The sequence below is a fragment of the Phoca vitulina genome, unplaced genomic scaffold (assembly GCF_004348235.1).
Source record: "Phoca vitulina isolate PV1807 unplaced genomic scaffold, GSC_HSeal_1.0 scaffold79, whole genome shotgun sequence".
Classification (NCBI taxonomy): Eukaryota; Metazoa; Chordata; class Mammalia; order Carnivora; family Phocidae; genus Phoca; species Phoca vitulina.
The window spans coordinates 6,094,277-6,111,009 of record NW_022589782.1 but is presented as its reverse complement, the minus strand read 5'-3'; the positions used below and the strand labels follow the sequence as shown (position 1 = coordinate 6,111,009).

Genomic DNA, 16,733 nt, shown 5'->3' with positions numbered 1-16,733 from the left:
GACTGATTCGTGTAAACCATGAAAATAGATCTAGATCGTCGAACAGTCTGGTGGCTCAACACAGGGCCTGCTACAAAAATGCCACTCAAGTTTCCCTCCACGGACAAGTGGACATCTAGATCGGTGTATCCCATCTCACTGTCAAAGTCTGCTTTTCTCCTCATGGCTTTCAGGTTTTAATTATTATTATTTTTTTTTAAGTAAGCTACACACCCAACGTGGGGCTTGAACTCACGACCCCGAGATCAACAGTCGCATGCTCTGCCGACTCAGCCAGCCAGGGGCCCAGACTTTCAGGTTTTAAAGACAACTACAAGCTAATGTTCTCTGTTTCTGATGTGCACTGGATCTGACATTTTGTTCCAAGAAACGAGAAACATTCTTGTCACAGAAAGTTTTAATGCAAATGTTTCTTCTGAAAAGTAGAAAATACCTTGAAATCCCAAATTGTCATAGCTCCATCGATGCCAGTAGTGCAAAATTTGCGACAATCTTGCTTGTCCACCTCATAAATAGACACCTGACTGAAAGAAAGCAAAAACGAGAGACTGTCAAGTATGTGGTGGGAGCGGGCCCCAACCTTCCTAATAGCGTAAGGGCGTTTGAAGGCAACAAATTCCCAATTCCTACATATTAGGTTGTCCATCAACATTAGGCTGCAGCAATCGGACACAGAAAATATTCAAATGCATCTTACTACCGGATGTCCAGAAAAGCCAAGACTGGAAAGGTAAGAAGCTGCAGTCGTTACTGTGACGTCAAGAGGCAGGACAAGCCAGGCCACGCAGCACGCAGACTGCCTGGGAGCAGAGTGTGGGCAGGACCACAGCAATGACGAAAATGGAAACAATTAAAAACAAAAACTAGAGGCAGGATGAAGCATGACTGAAATCCAACTGGCTCCAAACAAAAACTCCCAAATCGCCTTCCAAGACAAGCAGGGCCTGCAAGTCAAGAGCTTGCCCTGCATTTGAAATGAATCATTGTAAATGTGAGCAACACTCACACACACAAGATTCCAAGCAAGCAATGCAGAGGAACAGATGAATGAAACAACTTGTCTTAGCCTAATTATCCGAAAAACTTTCAAGAAACAATTCCACAGCTTAGACAATAATTTTTCTTTCTCCTCTGAAATGTCTAGAACATTCCCTCTAGGGAAGGAGATGGCAAAACTACGGCACATGTAGCCTGTTAACCAAGAACAGCTTTAATGACTTTAAATGGTTACCAAAAAAAAAAGTTATAAAAAAATTAAGACTATTATTTTGTGATGAGGAAATTCGAATTTCAGTGTCCATGAAGTTTTACTGAAACACATCCATGCGCACATATATACGTACTGCCACTGGCTGCTTGCAGGCCATCCCAGATGTCAGCAGCTGTGACAGACTGGCTACCTCCTCAGCCTAAAATATTTACTCTGGTCCCTTACGGGGAAAGTGTGCCAACCCTTTGCTTAAGGGCAAAGAGGACTTAATAACGGCAAATAAAAGCAAACGTGCCAATCTGCAAGGGTCTTTTTTTAACGCAATGAGAGCTGTTACCTTCCTGATACACGGTCTGCAGAGAAGCTTCAGAGAAATCCACAAGAAATAATTTTGAAAGTCATTCAAGACAAACGAGAAGCACAGGGAAGACCTGCTGTGCCTTCAAGCTACGACTGTCCAGCAGAGCACAGACATTTCGGCCTATTTTAAACCCAGCGGCCCTTTCCACCGAACATGATGACAAGCACAACCTGCATTTAATAGTTCTCCCAAAGAGAAAGTCGAGAGGTTTCCATTCTTGTTCCCACCATCATCAGCACAATGCAAATCTCTCAACACAAAAGGTCTAGTCAAAAAGAGAAAATGTTATGGTACCTAACTCTGACCACAATCACTGACAATATCAAGAACAGACTACATTTCTCCTCTAGATTTAGAAAAAACCAAGCTTTCTGGTTAAAACACAGTTCACATATGCCTGATGAAAACCTGAAGTCAAGAAACTCCTTGGTTTTGCCTGAGGTCATCAAAGAATTCCGTTTCTTTAGTTAAGTGATCTTCTTACTGGTATACATCACTTGAAATCCATGGTTGAAATGACAGCTAGAATTACCTTTTCAACCAGGGTATAACTAGTCTTCCCGTCACGTGTTCACTACCAGAGGACCATAACGTTCAGGGAGGTCTCCTTTTGTTCTCAATCAGGGTTTGAGAAAGCAAGCCCCAGGAAGAGGCCGCCCTGACAGGCACAGCTCACGTCTGCCGTAGGATCAGCGCTCCTCACAGGGGATGCCGCGTACCAGCCGCACCTCGAAGGACAGAATGCCTAGGTGGGGGCGGCCCACTCTGTCACAAGCTAAAAATAAGAGCCCGTAGTCGGGAAGCTACAGACTTCTGCTCCTGTTCCTGAAGGGATGTCTGGGCACACAGTACACGCAACTTGCAAAGGGACCCAGTCAGGAAACAAGGAGAGGAAGAAAGGCATCGTCGTCACCCAACACTTCTCCAGCGATGGTCAGGGCCCTGGCTACAGGTGGCTTCCCGGGGGCCCCAGGTAGCTGGGGGGCACGTACGTGATGCTATTCTGGTGCAGCGTCTCCAGGGCTGTGTTGCGGTCCTCAGTCGTGGCCCTCTTGTCCATGTTGCGGAAGCGCTCCATGGCAGACATGTTGCGCTGGATGCTCTGTTTGGGAATGTCTAGTTTGGAGACGAAGGTCAAGCAGCCACGGTCATCGTAGTTGAAGAGCATTGGGCAGCAGTCATGGCCCTGAAATAAGAGCTCAGTCAGGCGCCGAGGGTGTGCTGCCCACCCACCGACCCCTCCGCAGAACGCACACAGCACGGGCATCTCTTCGTCTTCAAGGCTCGCTATTCTAAAAGGCTGTTCTGGCCTGTGCCAGGGCAGCAAGTCACAGAGTGCACGCTGCTCCTGTTCCGGAGAATTAAACACAGTGTACTACGAGGGAGAACGGAGAGCATTACTCACCGCGGCTACAACGCTGTTCTCGGAGACAAACGACACACTCAGGAGGGGCAGGAACTCTGTTTTCAGAGTTGAGACCCTGAACACAAGAACAACTGTTAAACTGGATGGTACAGACCGCGCAGCTTCTTTACAGACACGGCACATGAGAAGGACCCATTTTCACAGGGGCTTGTGCAGCGTAAATGAACACTTATGCTTAAAAGGAGCCCCTGTACTTTCAGGAATCCCAAGCATGACGCAGCCCTGGGGTCACCTGTAGAAACAGAGGCCTCTGGCCCTCTCTGGCCCACCTGCTTCTTAGGCCCCCCCACTCATGACAAACTGGCCCCCAGCAAGTCCTTCTTCTTTCCCATCTCTGCCTTTGCTCCCACACCCTTTACCCACATGCTGTCTCTTGCTTGTCCACCAAAGTCCACCCTGGTCTCTGAAGCTCAGCTCTCATCTGATCACCTCCATGAAGCTTTCCTGGACCTCTTCAGCCTGAAGTGGCTTCTCCTCTGACCACCTACCGCTCTGTGTGTCACTGTCACTTGTGACTAAATGCCCTGTCCTTCCATCCTCTCCTTGCCCGTGTCACCGTGGGCTCCCAGAGGGTGGGCACAAACATCTAGGAGAGTCTCTTCTCTTTTCTCTGCCAGGCACTGGGGGAGGAGCTGGGGACAAGTCTTGGCCAGCCAGGAGCTCGCACACAAAAGGGCTGGGGGAGGTGTGTGTGTACCCATATACTTAGGAGTTACCTGCTGCAGCCAAGAGGTCTGCAGAGACCTGGCCAAGAGGTCACACAGACATGGTGGGCAAACACGGGGGTTGATGAATTAGGATCAACTTCATGTAAAAGATGATGCATTTTGAAAACTGTCTCAGGAGACCCCACTGGAATTGGACTGAAGTCCTAACACTTCATCTTAAGGCCTTACTGTGGCACACTTGGCTCCTACTACATGAAATATTTATGTTCGAGAAGGGGAAGGGTAGAGGATATAATCGGACTTGCAGGACTAGAAAAGCCAAATCATAAATCAATATGAGGACAAACGGGGGACTGTAATAAGCATATGCTAAGAGCTTATTACGCATTACGATAACCTGTACACAAATCAAATAACCATGACATCAAAACTAAATGACAAAAAACAAATTACTGTATAAAATGTGTAGCATAATCCCATTTGTGTTCAAAATGAAAAGATATGTAAGTGCCTATACATGTACAGAAATCTGGAAGACTACACCATTTATTATGGTGTTAAAAAAAGTAAATAAAATAAACCCAATTCAATCCAGTTGGTAAAAAAATATCCTCTCTGAAATGTCACTTCGTTGTCACTGTGCAGCAGAGGGGGGCAGAGACACCTGAGGTGACCGGTTCTCAGCACACAGGTTGACAAGTTAGGAGACCTTTTAGGGGGGGTAACCTTTAGCTGCCAACGGAAAAGGATTCACCAGGAAGAACAAAGATTCATAAGGGGAAAGAATTCCAATCATCATCTCTCTTCCTCCAGCGTATCATGAGCAGATATAAATTCTGATGTGGGGGGCGCCTGGGTGGCTCAGTTGGTTGAGCGTCTGCCTTCGGCTCAGGTCATAATCCCAGGGTCCTGGGATGGAGCCCCACGTCCAGCTTCCTGCTCAATGGGGAGCCTGCTTCTCCCTCCTCTACCCCTCCCCCTCCCCTTGTGCTTGCTTGCACTCTCTAAAATCTTAATAAATAAATTCTGACGTATGACAAGATACCTGGTGCTCTCCCTAAGGCTGGGCAGGTGCCTCCCTCACAAATGAGTCATTGCAATTCAAGTTCTTCCGGCATACTCCAGAGAAACTGGTATCAGGGTTTTAAGTATTACTGAATGAAATTCCAAATTAATGGAGTCACTGTTCACTGCCTACACAGAGTAAGAACCTTATCTCCTACTTAAGACTGCTGGATGACGTGTACCTGTTGTGAGAAAGTCACACGAACAGACTAAATTGGCTATCTGAAGGAACTCTTAGCAGCAGCAAACCAGGAGGGTCCTTCAAAGGAATCACCATCACTACCTCCATTAAGAAGTGTTTCTGGGAGTGAGACCTAACTCTTTAAAATTTCCCCAAATGGACAATCTAAACGTGTGTCTGTGACTTTAAAGGCAGCCTTGCGGTTCTGGGTCAGATTTTTATGCTCACATCCTGAACTTCCCCCCAGGGAAGAACAGCCTTAGCCCAGCTGGTGAGAGGTCCCAAACCACTCCCTCACTCCAAGCAAAAGGCAAACACTCACTGCACACTTTTTGAGGCATCAGCAACGGACACGGTGCTGTCGTGGCTGACCCAGGCCAGGCGGCTCCCGCTGGCAGAGAAGCTGACCCCATGGACCCAGCCACCAGTGCCGGTGCCACCAAACTCCGACATCAGCTGACCAAACGGCATCTTGCTGCCCCAGGGCGTACTGGCCGGCTTTTCATCCACTTCTTTAATGTAGGCAGAAAACACTCTGCAGTTTAAGGGGCAGGAAAGAAGGAAAAAGTAAATGAAAATATGTGTATACAGAAACAGGCCACGGGTAGCTGCTGTAAGGGGTCTCAGAATGCAAAGAGACTGAGCCTTGAAAAGCGAAACATGACAAAGTCACAGCCACAAATCTCTTAAGGCTTGGTTCTGCGGGCTGCCTACAGGCCCGTATGAGTCTGGCAAAACGCACTCAATCCAAGGGTATACACGGAGACCTACGATGTGTCTGGCCCTGCTCTAGGGGTGCACTTCTAGAAGCAATGAACACAAAAGCCCTTCCCTCCCAGAGTGCACGTTCTGGGGGAGGATCATGCTGCCCCGCCCCTCCCCCCTTGCACATGGCTGACCTTGCTAAGTGAGCACAGCATTCTTTCCTGTCTACTTCACTATCATTTTCAACACAGTATTCCAGGAAGCCCACACAGCCAAATGGTAGGAGAGGAAACTATGTGCCATGCTATAATAAACCAATGGCATTAACCCATTTAAAGAAAGGGACATCCAAAGAGGAAGCCAAGGGAGGCCAGTGAGGGAGTGGGCAGGCTCTCCCTCAGGCCATCATGCTATCAGGGCTCCCTGTCCAGTCTTTGTGACAGGTTATCGTCTGGGGTGAAGGAGGGTCTCCTTTACAGTCGGCTGTCAGCAGTCTCTCCCTCTTGAATTCCAGGAAGCTGTGTGTGAGGAGGTTTGGATGCTGAGTCAGGAAAAGGGAGGGAGAAAGAGCAGCTGGGAATCCACCCCCTCCAACACTATTTCTACTTTGTAGAGCTTCTCTTCAAGAACCTCTGGACCTAAAGACTCCCTAACATGATCTGAGATACTTGCCCTGAAATGACAAGGACAGCAGCAGCTCTGGAAGAGGCAGAGCACCTCTGGAGAGGTGAAGGGCACAGCGAGTTATCTCTGAGTTAGAGAACATGACCTTGGAATTGCTGGACTTTACTTTTTTTTTATTTGAATACAGCTGACACACAGTATTACATTAGTTTCATAGTGATTCAACTTCTCTATACCTTACGCCACGCTCCCTGCAAGTGTAGCTACCATCTGTCACCGTACGACGCTCTTGCAGTGTCCCTATGTTCCCTGTCATCCTCGAGACTCACTCCGTAACTGGAAGCCTTAGCTCCCACTCCCCTTCACCCATTTTGCCCATCCCCTCACCCTCCTTCTTTCTGGCACATCAGTTTGTCCTCCATATTTATGAGTCTGAGAATCGCTGGGCCTTAAGTCAGCAACTGCTCTAGTCATCAGAGGCTGCGCCAGAACGGGTGGTCTCTCAGTCGCCAACTGGAGAGTGTGAACTAAACAGACTCTTACCCACAGGACCACAATTCAAAGCTAAGTTTGTTTCTGGAAATTAGTATTATCAAAAAAATTGGCAACCTATTTTCATAACCAGATTCTTTTAGACATAACCTGAGAATTCAGGTGGTATGGATCATTCAGTTCCCTCCTTCAAGGGAGCTAGAATGACTCTGGGTAACACATCAGACAACAAAACTCCTGAATTCTCCTAGAGAATTACATTGGTTCTTAGGTAGAAGAACCAGTCTTTTTCCAAAGAGCGCCTTGACGCTGCTGTATCCCCATTCCACAAATTCCCACACACATCTTAAAAAAACCAAAACCAAAACCAAACCATTGGATATTCTTGGATATAAATTACTAGCCAGGTTTTCTGTAAATTCTCCAAATAGCCTACTAAAGAAACATGCATACCATCTCCCAACCCACCATATTGTCAATGTGAAGTAACATTTATTTGCTTTCCTTTGGGCTAAGGGAAAAAAAGCCTTCTTGGTAAAGAATAACTGTAAAAAGCAATTACATTGTATGATCCTTAAAGCTCTTAGCAAAGTGGCTGTGTTTCTTCTGGCCTCACGCTAACAACAAATAAAAAGCTTGAACTGAAAAGGAAGAACACAGTTAATAGCTCAGCAGAGCACTGTTTAGCTATGTTTTGTTCATCTTAGCTTCAGCCTGGAATTTGCCGAGTCCCTGCCTGGGTTACGAAATGAGAAATAATACCGCAGTCTGAGGGCCACTATACCTCTGCTCCAAACATGATGTTCTGACCAAGGAAAACGTCCCCGGCCCCACCCACGCAGCTCCCTCCTCCTGCACCTCCCAAGTCTACTTCTTTCCCCCTCCGTGACTTCTGTGCTTGCTTTCCTAGATCACAAGCTCCTTCTACTTCTGAGTCCCTCATGGTACCTAGCATTGTACCTTGCAAAGAAAAGGTTAACCTGAGAAATACTTGAAAGATGAACAAGGAACAGATCAATTCTGTCTACCAGTTCTTATTTGTTCCCACCTGCATTTGAAATCACATGATCCTGCTGCCAGCAAAACATTGTTGGGATGCCAATCCAAGCTGAGGACCGTGGAGCGAATTGGCTTTTTAATGTGCTTGCTTACCCACCTACAAAAGGAGAAAATCCATTTCAGTTTATCCACACATCGAGCAACAGTTCCCAAAGGGCCTAACAAAGGTGTGTCAGGTGATACCCATGCGGCGACCTGCTCCTCTGCCACAGAGAGGAACGGAGAGAGGAAGAAGAGCCATAATAGTCCTTTTTGTTCTTTTAGGCTTTGACGTTCTTACCACTGAATCTTCCTGGCAACCAGGGGATCCCTGTGAGTAACTGTATTTATAGATTAACTCTGGATACTGGTCATGGAGTTTCAGATTACATGTGACTTTAACCTTTAAAATAAAAGGTGGGGTTTGAAATTACTTAAATTTTTATGACAAATAGTAATCTATTATTTCATTTTGGGTTAAGTTTGGCTTGTAAAATAGTTCAATTTCCTTTCTACGTCTCTGTGAAGCTGCAAATTATTATTATTATTTTTTTTTTCAGAGAAATCACAACCAAGAAAATAGCAACCTCTTGTTGGAGGTTCTAACTAATTCTCCTCCACTCGAAAAGTTTATTTATGTCTGAGACCAGTCATTATTCTGGCTTCACTAATTCAATTTCTGCCTCTAAACTGCTGCTTAAAAACCAATCATGTTCTGCTGTTTAAGAGCCGAGAGACTTAATATCGAGCCGAACGCCCATCCTTGAATGCCAAATTACTTTTCCACAGAATCTTTCTCTTAGGAACCTATCTAAAAAATTTCCTTCTGAAAAATAGACAGTGTTCTGACTTGCTTGTAATGCAGTTATAGGCTTTTAGAGATTGTTGTATTCACATCACTCCAGTGAAATGTTGTTCTATAGCTGAGAAACTCCCCTGAACACACAGCTTGTTCAAATGACAACCCTGTACTATAGAACAGCCCAATTTACCTATATTTGAGACTATTTTTCAATGAATAAAAATGTGAACAATCTCTGAGGTTGAACGTTACCTAGGAAGGAAAGTTTTTATCTGTTCATTACAGTGAGTCTCCTAAAATGATTTCTGGCAGGCAACGTTTTGTTAGGCTTATTTTTACACATACTTGAAAGAAAACTGCAGGTCTTAAATTCATAATTTAATCTTGTTGCAAATTCAGACTTTCTTTCCAAAGAATCAGAATTTGTGAGATTTCACTAAATTTCACAAAACATAATATAATCCGTTCCTTCCACTGTTTCAGCAGAAAGCAACCAGTAACAGTGACACAAAGAGTAATGTGTACTCTGCTATTTTTAGGATAAATACAAACACTGCCAGATTCTTACTGAATGACAATTCCATGTTGAAGGCTATTTACCACCCTTTGGGAATGTGTGCCACCTAGAGCAGAGTCGTTTTCTTATCAAAGTAAGCGAGAAGGGTTAGTTACAATAAGTTACTTAGCCATAAAATCAGTCTCTGCATTCTGAGTGGCTCAGCTGTAAGAGATTTATGCAGAAGGTACAAAAGGCTGATGATAGTGCCAAGATCCCAGTCAGGTTTTACTCCCAGCAGTTTAAGTGAATAAAATATTATACTAAGACAGATTTGGTTAGCCAATAAATTTTAAAGGAGTACATTGTTATCTGCAGGAATCTTATTTTAAGTAGACAGAGTTGTGAGGAAAAAAATTACTTCTCAGGTCATGCATGGGAATCTCTCAAGTTTATGAGTTACCTGTCAGAGTAAGAAAACAACTTGGACAGCACAGAATGAGCAGAATAGTAGCATCTTATAGAACCTACCAGTTAGGAAATCAGAACACGGGGCCATAGGTCTGCACCAACATGAGAAAGATGTGAGATTTGACTCAACGTGCACATAAGAAGGAAAACTGCTCAGGGCGCCTGGGTGGCTCAGTTGGTTAGGCCACTGCCTTTGGCTCAGGTCATGATCCTGGAGTCCCGGGATCGAGTCCCACATCGGGCTCCCTGCTCAGCGGGGAGTCTGCTTCTCCCTCTGACCCTCCTCCCTCTCATGCTCTCTCTCTAAAATAAATAAATAAAATCTTTAAAATAAAAAAAAAAGTTTAAAAAAAAAGAAGGAAAACTGCTCAGAGGGAACAGAGATCTTCAGAGGAAAAAAAATCTCCAGATGAGGAAACACTGAAGTTATAGTTAAGCCTTCACCCAGTGCTTCAAGAAGTCACCAGGAACAGTGGTCCAAATGTATAATTCCACAGAGAAATAAGAAATACTCAGATATTGCTCACCAGTCATTTTCAGACTCAAAGTAACAAACAGAAATGAGTCGTGCTCCACTTCCCACAGCAAATTTGTTCTCTAGCGGGGACCACTTGACGAAAGTCGCTGCACGATTAATTCTCAGGATCACCAGGGTTGGCTTCCAGACACCATCTTTCTGACTCCAGACATAGGCATTGCGGTCTGCCCCACAGGTGACGATGCGGTCACTCTTGGGAGCCCAGTCGATACCTGCAAGTGAGACATGGTGTCATCTGCTTTGCCTGGCCAATGACAAGAGATGTCAGCCAGGTGGGCACTGCCATGGCAGGGCTAGAAGTGGGCTTGGTATCTTCCTCCCCAGCCCCATCCTTCCCCTCATCTATGGTCCTGATCATCACCTCACACGCAAAGGCAAGGTTTCTCTGCAAAGTTCTGTAACTCGGGATCCTCCACGAGGCCAGGCAGAATAGAGCTGTTTTATGATTGTGGAGGTTACAAAATTAAACAGGGGCATTCTACCACCCATTCACAGGTTTCTAAAGTGATCTGGTGTAAAGACCTTTTTCTTTTCTCCTTATTAGATTTTGGGGGGTTTAAAAGTACCTTTATTCATTCATTAACAGACCTCACTCCATGATATCAACTGAAAATCTGCTACGTCACATCTAAATAAAACATCAGGGTAAATTAAAATAATCTTCAGTAGTGGGTGCCTGGGTGGCTCAGTTGGTTGGGCGACTGCCTTCGGCTCAGGTCATGATCCCAGGGTCCTGGGATCGAGCCCCGCATCGGGCTCTCTGCTCAGCGGGAAGCCTGCTTCTCCCTCTCCCACTCCCCCTGCTTGTGTTCCCTCTCTCTCTCTGTCAATTAAATTAAAAAAAAAATTTTTAGTAAACGGAGGCAAAATACAAATTGTGACTCATTATATATTCTTCTGAGGGTCACTGTCATTTAAACTAATCTAAATACCTTTTCTATATGCTACAGGTTCTAGAAAGGGACCCTGAGTATCTTTGCATCTAAACTAGGAAGAAATCTAAATATGTATGGATTATTTTTCATATTTGGCCAGACTTTTACTTATTTGATGGCTCCGTGAAGGATCAATATCAGTTTGTTACATACCAAGAGTAAAATCTGCTATGGCTCAATCATTTTTTAGTTATATATTTCCTACAAATATAATTCCACATTGAACATATAGAAATGTTACTAATAAATTCTTTTTTTTTTTTAAGTAGGCTCCACGCCCAACATGGAGCCCAACATGGGGCTTGAACTCAAACCCTGAGGTCAAGACCTGAGCTGAGATCAAGAGTCGGACACTTAACTGACTAAGCCACACAGGTGTCCCAACTAATAAATTCTTATGATAGGTATCTCCCTAAAAATTAATCATTATCATTCTTAACATAAGGAAAAAAGCAAAATGAATATAAATCAAAGTTTCCATTGGTCATAACTCACAGTGACTTTAGTTGTATGAAGAGTTCATTCATTCTTTCACCTACAGGAATAGTCTGCTCAATTATTTGCACCACTGAGGGGGAAAAAGATATGGGGGAGTGCATTCTAAGTGATGTGTATTTTGACTGCAAGTCCATTCATTATAGGATAGTTTTGCAGCCCTCTTTATTAGATTTTAGGTTTTATTTATTTATTATTTTAAAAAGATTTTATTTATTTATTCGACAGAGACAGAGAGAGCACAAACAGGCAGAGCGGCAGGCAGAGGGAGAGGGAGAAGCAGGCTCCCCGCCGAGCAGGGAGACCAACTTGGGGCTTGATCCCAGGACCCTGGGATCATGACCAGAGCCAAAGGCAGATGCTTAACTGACTGAACCACCCAGGTACCCCAGATTTTAAGTTTTATTTTTAACTACAAAAGCAAAACCTGCAAGAAACAAACACCACAAAGGGACATGTAGGAAGTAGACAAAGCCCTGCCCCCATTCTTATGTCCATACACATTTCTCCCCCAAAATGATATTAATACTATGGCAAACATTTTCTTCTCCTTTTTATAAATTAGTACTGGTTATGCATTATTTCAGAACATTGATCTTATCATAATAATGTCCCAAAACATCCCATTATTGAATGCTTTGTTAGTCTCCAATCATTTATTAAAATAGATAACATTGGAATAAACATTCAGGAACATACCTTTTTGTTCTGGTTAAAATGATCTCTCTATGATAAGTTCCCCAAAGTGTGATGCAAAATATTGTCATTTTTATGAATGTCTTGTTTTCTTAACTTGATTACAAGCTTCTTGAAAATAAGAAGTCTTTGAAACTATTGTGGTGGGCAGACCCTAGGGAAGTCCCCTCCCTATAGGTGTGGGCAGGACCTGTGACTTGCTTCTAATCAATGGAATGGTGGAAAGGTGATTAGATGCACATGATTAGTGGACAAGATTACATTACATGAATCTTACAGCTGCTAGGAAATTCTACTCCCAACAACTTGAAGGAGTTTGGAAGTGGATTCTTCCCTGGTCAAGCCTCTGATGAGAACTCGTCCCTGGCTGACACCTTGATTACAACTTTTGAGACCCTAGGCAGGGGTCCCAGATAAGCCATGGCCGGACTTTAAAGGCAAAGGAAGAGACTCAAGCATCTACCCTGTTTTTTCCATACTAACTATACATCCAGGTAGCCAAACAGTAGATGAAGGGAAGTGTCTCTTATAAATGTAACCAACTAACAGAAAGGAAATGACAGATTTAGAATACCACCACGCTGCGGCCACTACTAAATGAATGGATATGGCCACTGATCATTGAGAGTTGCTAGCATCATAGAACAATGACTAGACACCATGTGCATCCTTGACGAAAGAACTTCCTAACTCCCTACCTTCAACTAGCAATTTACAAGAAATATGAGGACAGAAAAATATGTAAAATACCACGGGCTTGCAATCAGTAAAATCCAGGTTCTAGAAAACACTACAAGACAAACAACCTGATTTCTCAGTTTTCTTCACAAATAAATTACAAAGTTAAAGAGAAGAAAGGGAACCTATAGATAAAAGACTTAAGAGATATATCAACTAATCACAACCATGTGTGCACCTTATTAAGGTCCCCATTAAAATTACTCTATCAGTTATTATTGAAAAGAAGAATCCTTCTCTTTTAGAGACACAAACTGAAATATGAAATGATACAGTGTCTGGCATGTACTTCCAAACTATACAAGGAGGAAATGAGTTGAAAACAAGGTTGGCTGTGAGGTGGTAACTGCTGAACCTGGGTGATGATGGGTATACAGGGGCTCACTACATTATTCTTCCTTTTTTATGTTATCTGTTTAAAACTGTCCATAGTAAATTTTTCTTTTAAACAGAGTGATCACTTTTAACACAAAAAAAGAAACTCACAGAAATAAACACCAGGACTCTGATTTCTCTTTGATGTTAACCATACTCTTTTTCTCTGTAGTAATGACTGGTCTTTTCTTCTAGAAAACTTCAGAAGATTTCTTTTTTTTCTGTAGTTACTATCTTTATGAGAAAATATGTATGATCCTTGGTCTCTTGCCACAGAGTTATATTTAGATTTTTCCAACAAAAGTTTTTTCAGATCTAAAAAAAAATGTCATTTGAACCTTTGGATGAAAACAGGCCCAAGTTCAAAGGATTTCAAAAGAGAAGCAGATGAGAAGAAGAACATAACTATTTCACTTTTTTGGCTATTTCTTTGGTCTTTCACCTTAGCCCTTTCTCACTTAGAAGTATTTCCTAATGCTAAAATTCCAATTTAAAGTATGAATGTTCTTATTTTTAGGCCACAAGGCCACTGGCAAAGGAATGTAAAGAAAATGGGCCAAACCTAATAGAAATAAGGTCATGGGAAAGCAATAGCAACAAAAATAGAAATTATAAATTATGTCTTTTGTGCTAGCTCAGTAATATGGTCAGTTGGCTCCTGATGCTCACTAGCATCACATACAAATCATTAGCAAAAACAAGAAGGGATGGTCATGAGTTTTTGCTGGGGAATACAATGGAAAGGGGGCAGAAGGTCAAAACATGCTGTTTTTCTCTGGTTGGGGGGAAGGATATCTTTAAGCTAATCAGTATGTTGGAGGACTAGAGGCAATTTCAGGGTCACAATTAAAAAAAAAATTCATTATCAGTCACTTTGCTGCCCACTTAAGAGCAAATGTCATTGTGAAGAGAGGGACAATCCAAGACTGCAGTGAAAAATTTGTAATTGAAAAGTTATGGAGAGGGGCGCCTGGGTGGCTCAGTCATTAAGCGTCTGCCTTCGGCTCAGGTCATGATCCCAGAGTCCTGGGATCGAGCCCCACATCGGGCTCCCTGCTCAGAGGGAAGCCTGCTTCTCCCTCTCCCACTCCCCTTGCTTGTGTTCCCTCTCTCGCTGTGTCTCTCTCTGTCAAATAAAAAAAATCTTAAAAAAAAATAAAAAGAAAAGTTATGGAAAATAAGTTCTGACGTGCTTGACCAAACTGTTCAAAGCAAGAGGCTGAACCAACTCTGCCAGAAAATGGATAAAGAAAAAATTATAGTAGTAAGGATCAAGGAACAAAAATTCTTTCTGAACACAGCAGTAAGTGAATATGTTCTTTTAAAAATAGCCAGATACCACCTCACAAAAAAGCAATTCATTCTCTTGAAATCTGGTATCAGGATTTGGTTCACTGAATTCTGAAAACCATTAGAGAAATTCTCCATTTTTATCTTACTCCTCCTCCTCCCTTATTTGATACCTGCTTAATGAAACTCAGCACTACTCTGCTTGCCGCCTTTATCCATCTATTCATCGAGAGTTTTTGTCAAAGATGAAAGCTAATGTACACTCAGGAAACTGCTTCAGAGCCAATGCTTTAAGATCCTGTCTTCCATGAATCAACAAGAAAAGGATAAAAACTCAATGGAAAAATGATCAGGAGTAATGAACAGTAAAGTCTGAGAAAGAAATCCAGCATGGCTAATAAACATCAGAAAATATGCTCAATCTTTTTATTAATCAGGAAAATGCAATTTCCAGAGACACAACCTTTCACTCATCAGACCCTCTGATCGTATCAAGTATGTGTGGGATGGGGGAAGATAAGCACTCCCATACCAGGGGGCCAGGATGAAGGCAGTATGACCATGCCTAGCAAAGCTGAGCATGTGCACACCCCAGCAGTACAAGTCTGCCATAAACAAACATTCACGCACGTACAAAGAGACCTGCACAGGGATGATCGATTTAGCACTTCACTATCAGGAAAAACTGCAAACAACCTAAACATCCTTCAGTGGAGAGAAGAGTAAATAAACAAGGTATGAATTGTTAAACAGTGGTTAAAAGGAATAAACCTGATCAACACAGAACTCAGGAACAACGTGAAATACAAAAGCAAGCTGGAGATGCACAACATGACGCCATTTATGTAGCGCTTAAACATACCAGCCCCGAGTACTGAAGACTGCTTACGAATATGTATACGTGTGCGTACAAGTATTATTATTATTATTATTATTATTTTATTTATTTGACAGAGACACAGCGAGAGAGGGAACACAAGCAGGGGGAGTGGGAGAGGGAGAAGCAGGCTCCCGGTGGAGCAGGGAGCCCGATGCGGGGCTCGATCCCAGGACCCCGGGATCATGACCCGAGCCGAAGGCAGACGCTTAACGACTGAGCCACCCAGGTGCCCCACGTACAAGTATTAAAAATGAACTGGGACAATGTCATACCAAATTACAGACTGCTTCTGGGGGATGGGAATAGGACTGGTGGTGGGAGGGGACTATACTGTTACCTTGAATAATACTCCTTATTATTAAAGTTCTGTTTTTGGGGCGCCTGGGTGGCTCAGTCGTTAAGCGTCTGCCTTTAGCTCGGGTCATGATCCCAGGGTCCTGCGATCCAGCCTCACATCAGGCTCCTTGCACCGCGGGAAGCCTGCTTCTCCCTCTCCCTCCCCCGCTGCTTGTGTTCCCTCTCTTGCTGTCTCTCTGTCAAATAAATAAAAATTTAAAAATCTTAAAAAAATAAAAAATAAAAAAAATAAAGCTCTGTTTTCTCAGTACCCTGGCACAGTTGTTAATTCTAGGTGGTGGCAATGTGGGTGTTTGTTACGTTACTCTTTGTCCTTTTCATGTCTTCCTCGCCCCACAAACAACATACAGAAAGCGTTTGGAAGACACTGTGTCCCCTCACTTGGGAACACAGTCTGGCTTATGTTTTCCCACAGCTGACACACTAGAGTCTAATTTTCACATTCTCATCTTGTCACCTCATCTAAGCTCTTCACTCCTCAGAGTAGGATCAGTGTTTTCCATACACTAGTGGAGTGCTGTGAACCAGCTGGGCTAAAAGAAGCACTTAAAAACTGAGATCACTATGATGATTATTTTCTCAAGTTTTCTAAAGAAAACTCAGTAAATGCTGCATGACTTTAAATATTACGGCAGACTTACTTTATCAGGCTCTTTATTTAATGGAAGAGTGCTCAATTTGCAAGTATCATCTTCCTTTACCTGTAATATGTCCGTTGTGCTCCTTGAGTTCATGAGCTTTCACCCACTGGCTCCCGTTCTTCTTATAGATGTGGACTTCGTGATTATTGGGGCTAAGAGCAATCTCTGGAGGAAAAAAGTCAACAGTTAACACCTAAACTTGAAATTGTCATCAAAAAAGAGATATGTTACAGGTGGTTTTTTTTTTTC

At 43.3% G+C, this 16,733-nt stretch overlaps 1 protein-coding gene across 1 annotated transcript in view; it reads right to left on the bottom strand.

Annotated features, from left to right (window-relative positions):
- The window catches only part of ARPC1A (actin related protein 2/3 complex subunit 1A), a 28,373-nt gene that overhangs the window by 1,857 nt on the left and 9,783 nt on the right, over nucleotides 1-16,733 (bottom strand). The window contains exons 3-9 of the mRNA XM_032394235.1: nucleotides 16,545-16,649; nucleotides 10,067-10,289; nucleotides 7,781-7,888; nucleotides 5,234-5,446; nucleotides 2,977-3,052; nucleotides 2,564-2,757; nucleotides 434-524 (exon numbers count right to left, since the gene is read on the bottom strand). Coding sequence (XP_032250126.1) covers nucleotides 434-524; nucleotides 2,564-2,757; nucleotides 2,977-3,052; nucleotides 5,234-5,446; nucleotides 7,781-7,888; nucleotides 10,067-10,289; nucleotides 16,545-16,649 — 1,010 coding nt within the window. The remainder of the gene's footprint in view (nucleotides 1-433; nucleotides 525-2,563; nucleotides 2,758-2,976; nucleotides 3,053-5,233; nucleotides 5,447-7,780; nucleotides 7,889-10,066; nucleotides 10,290-16,544; nucleotides 16,650-16,733) is intronic.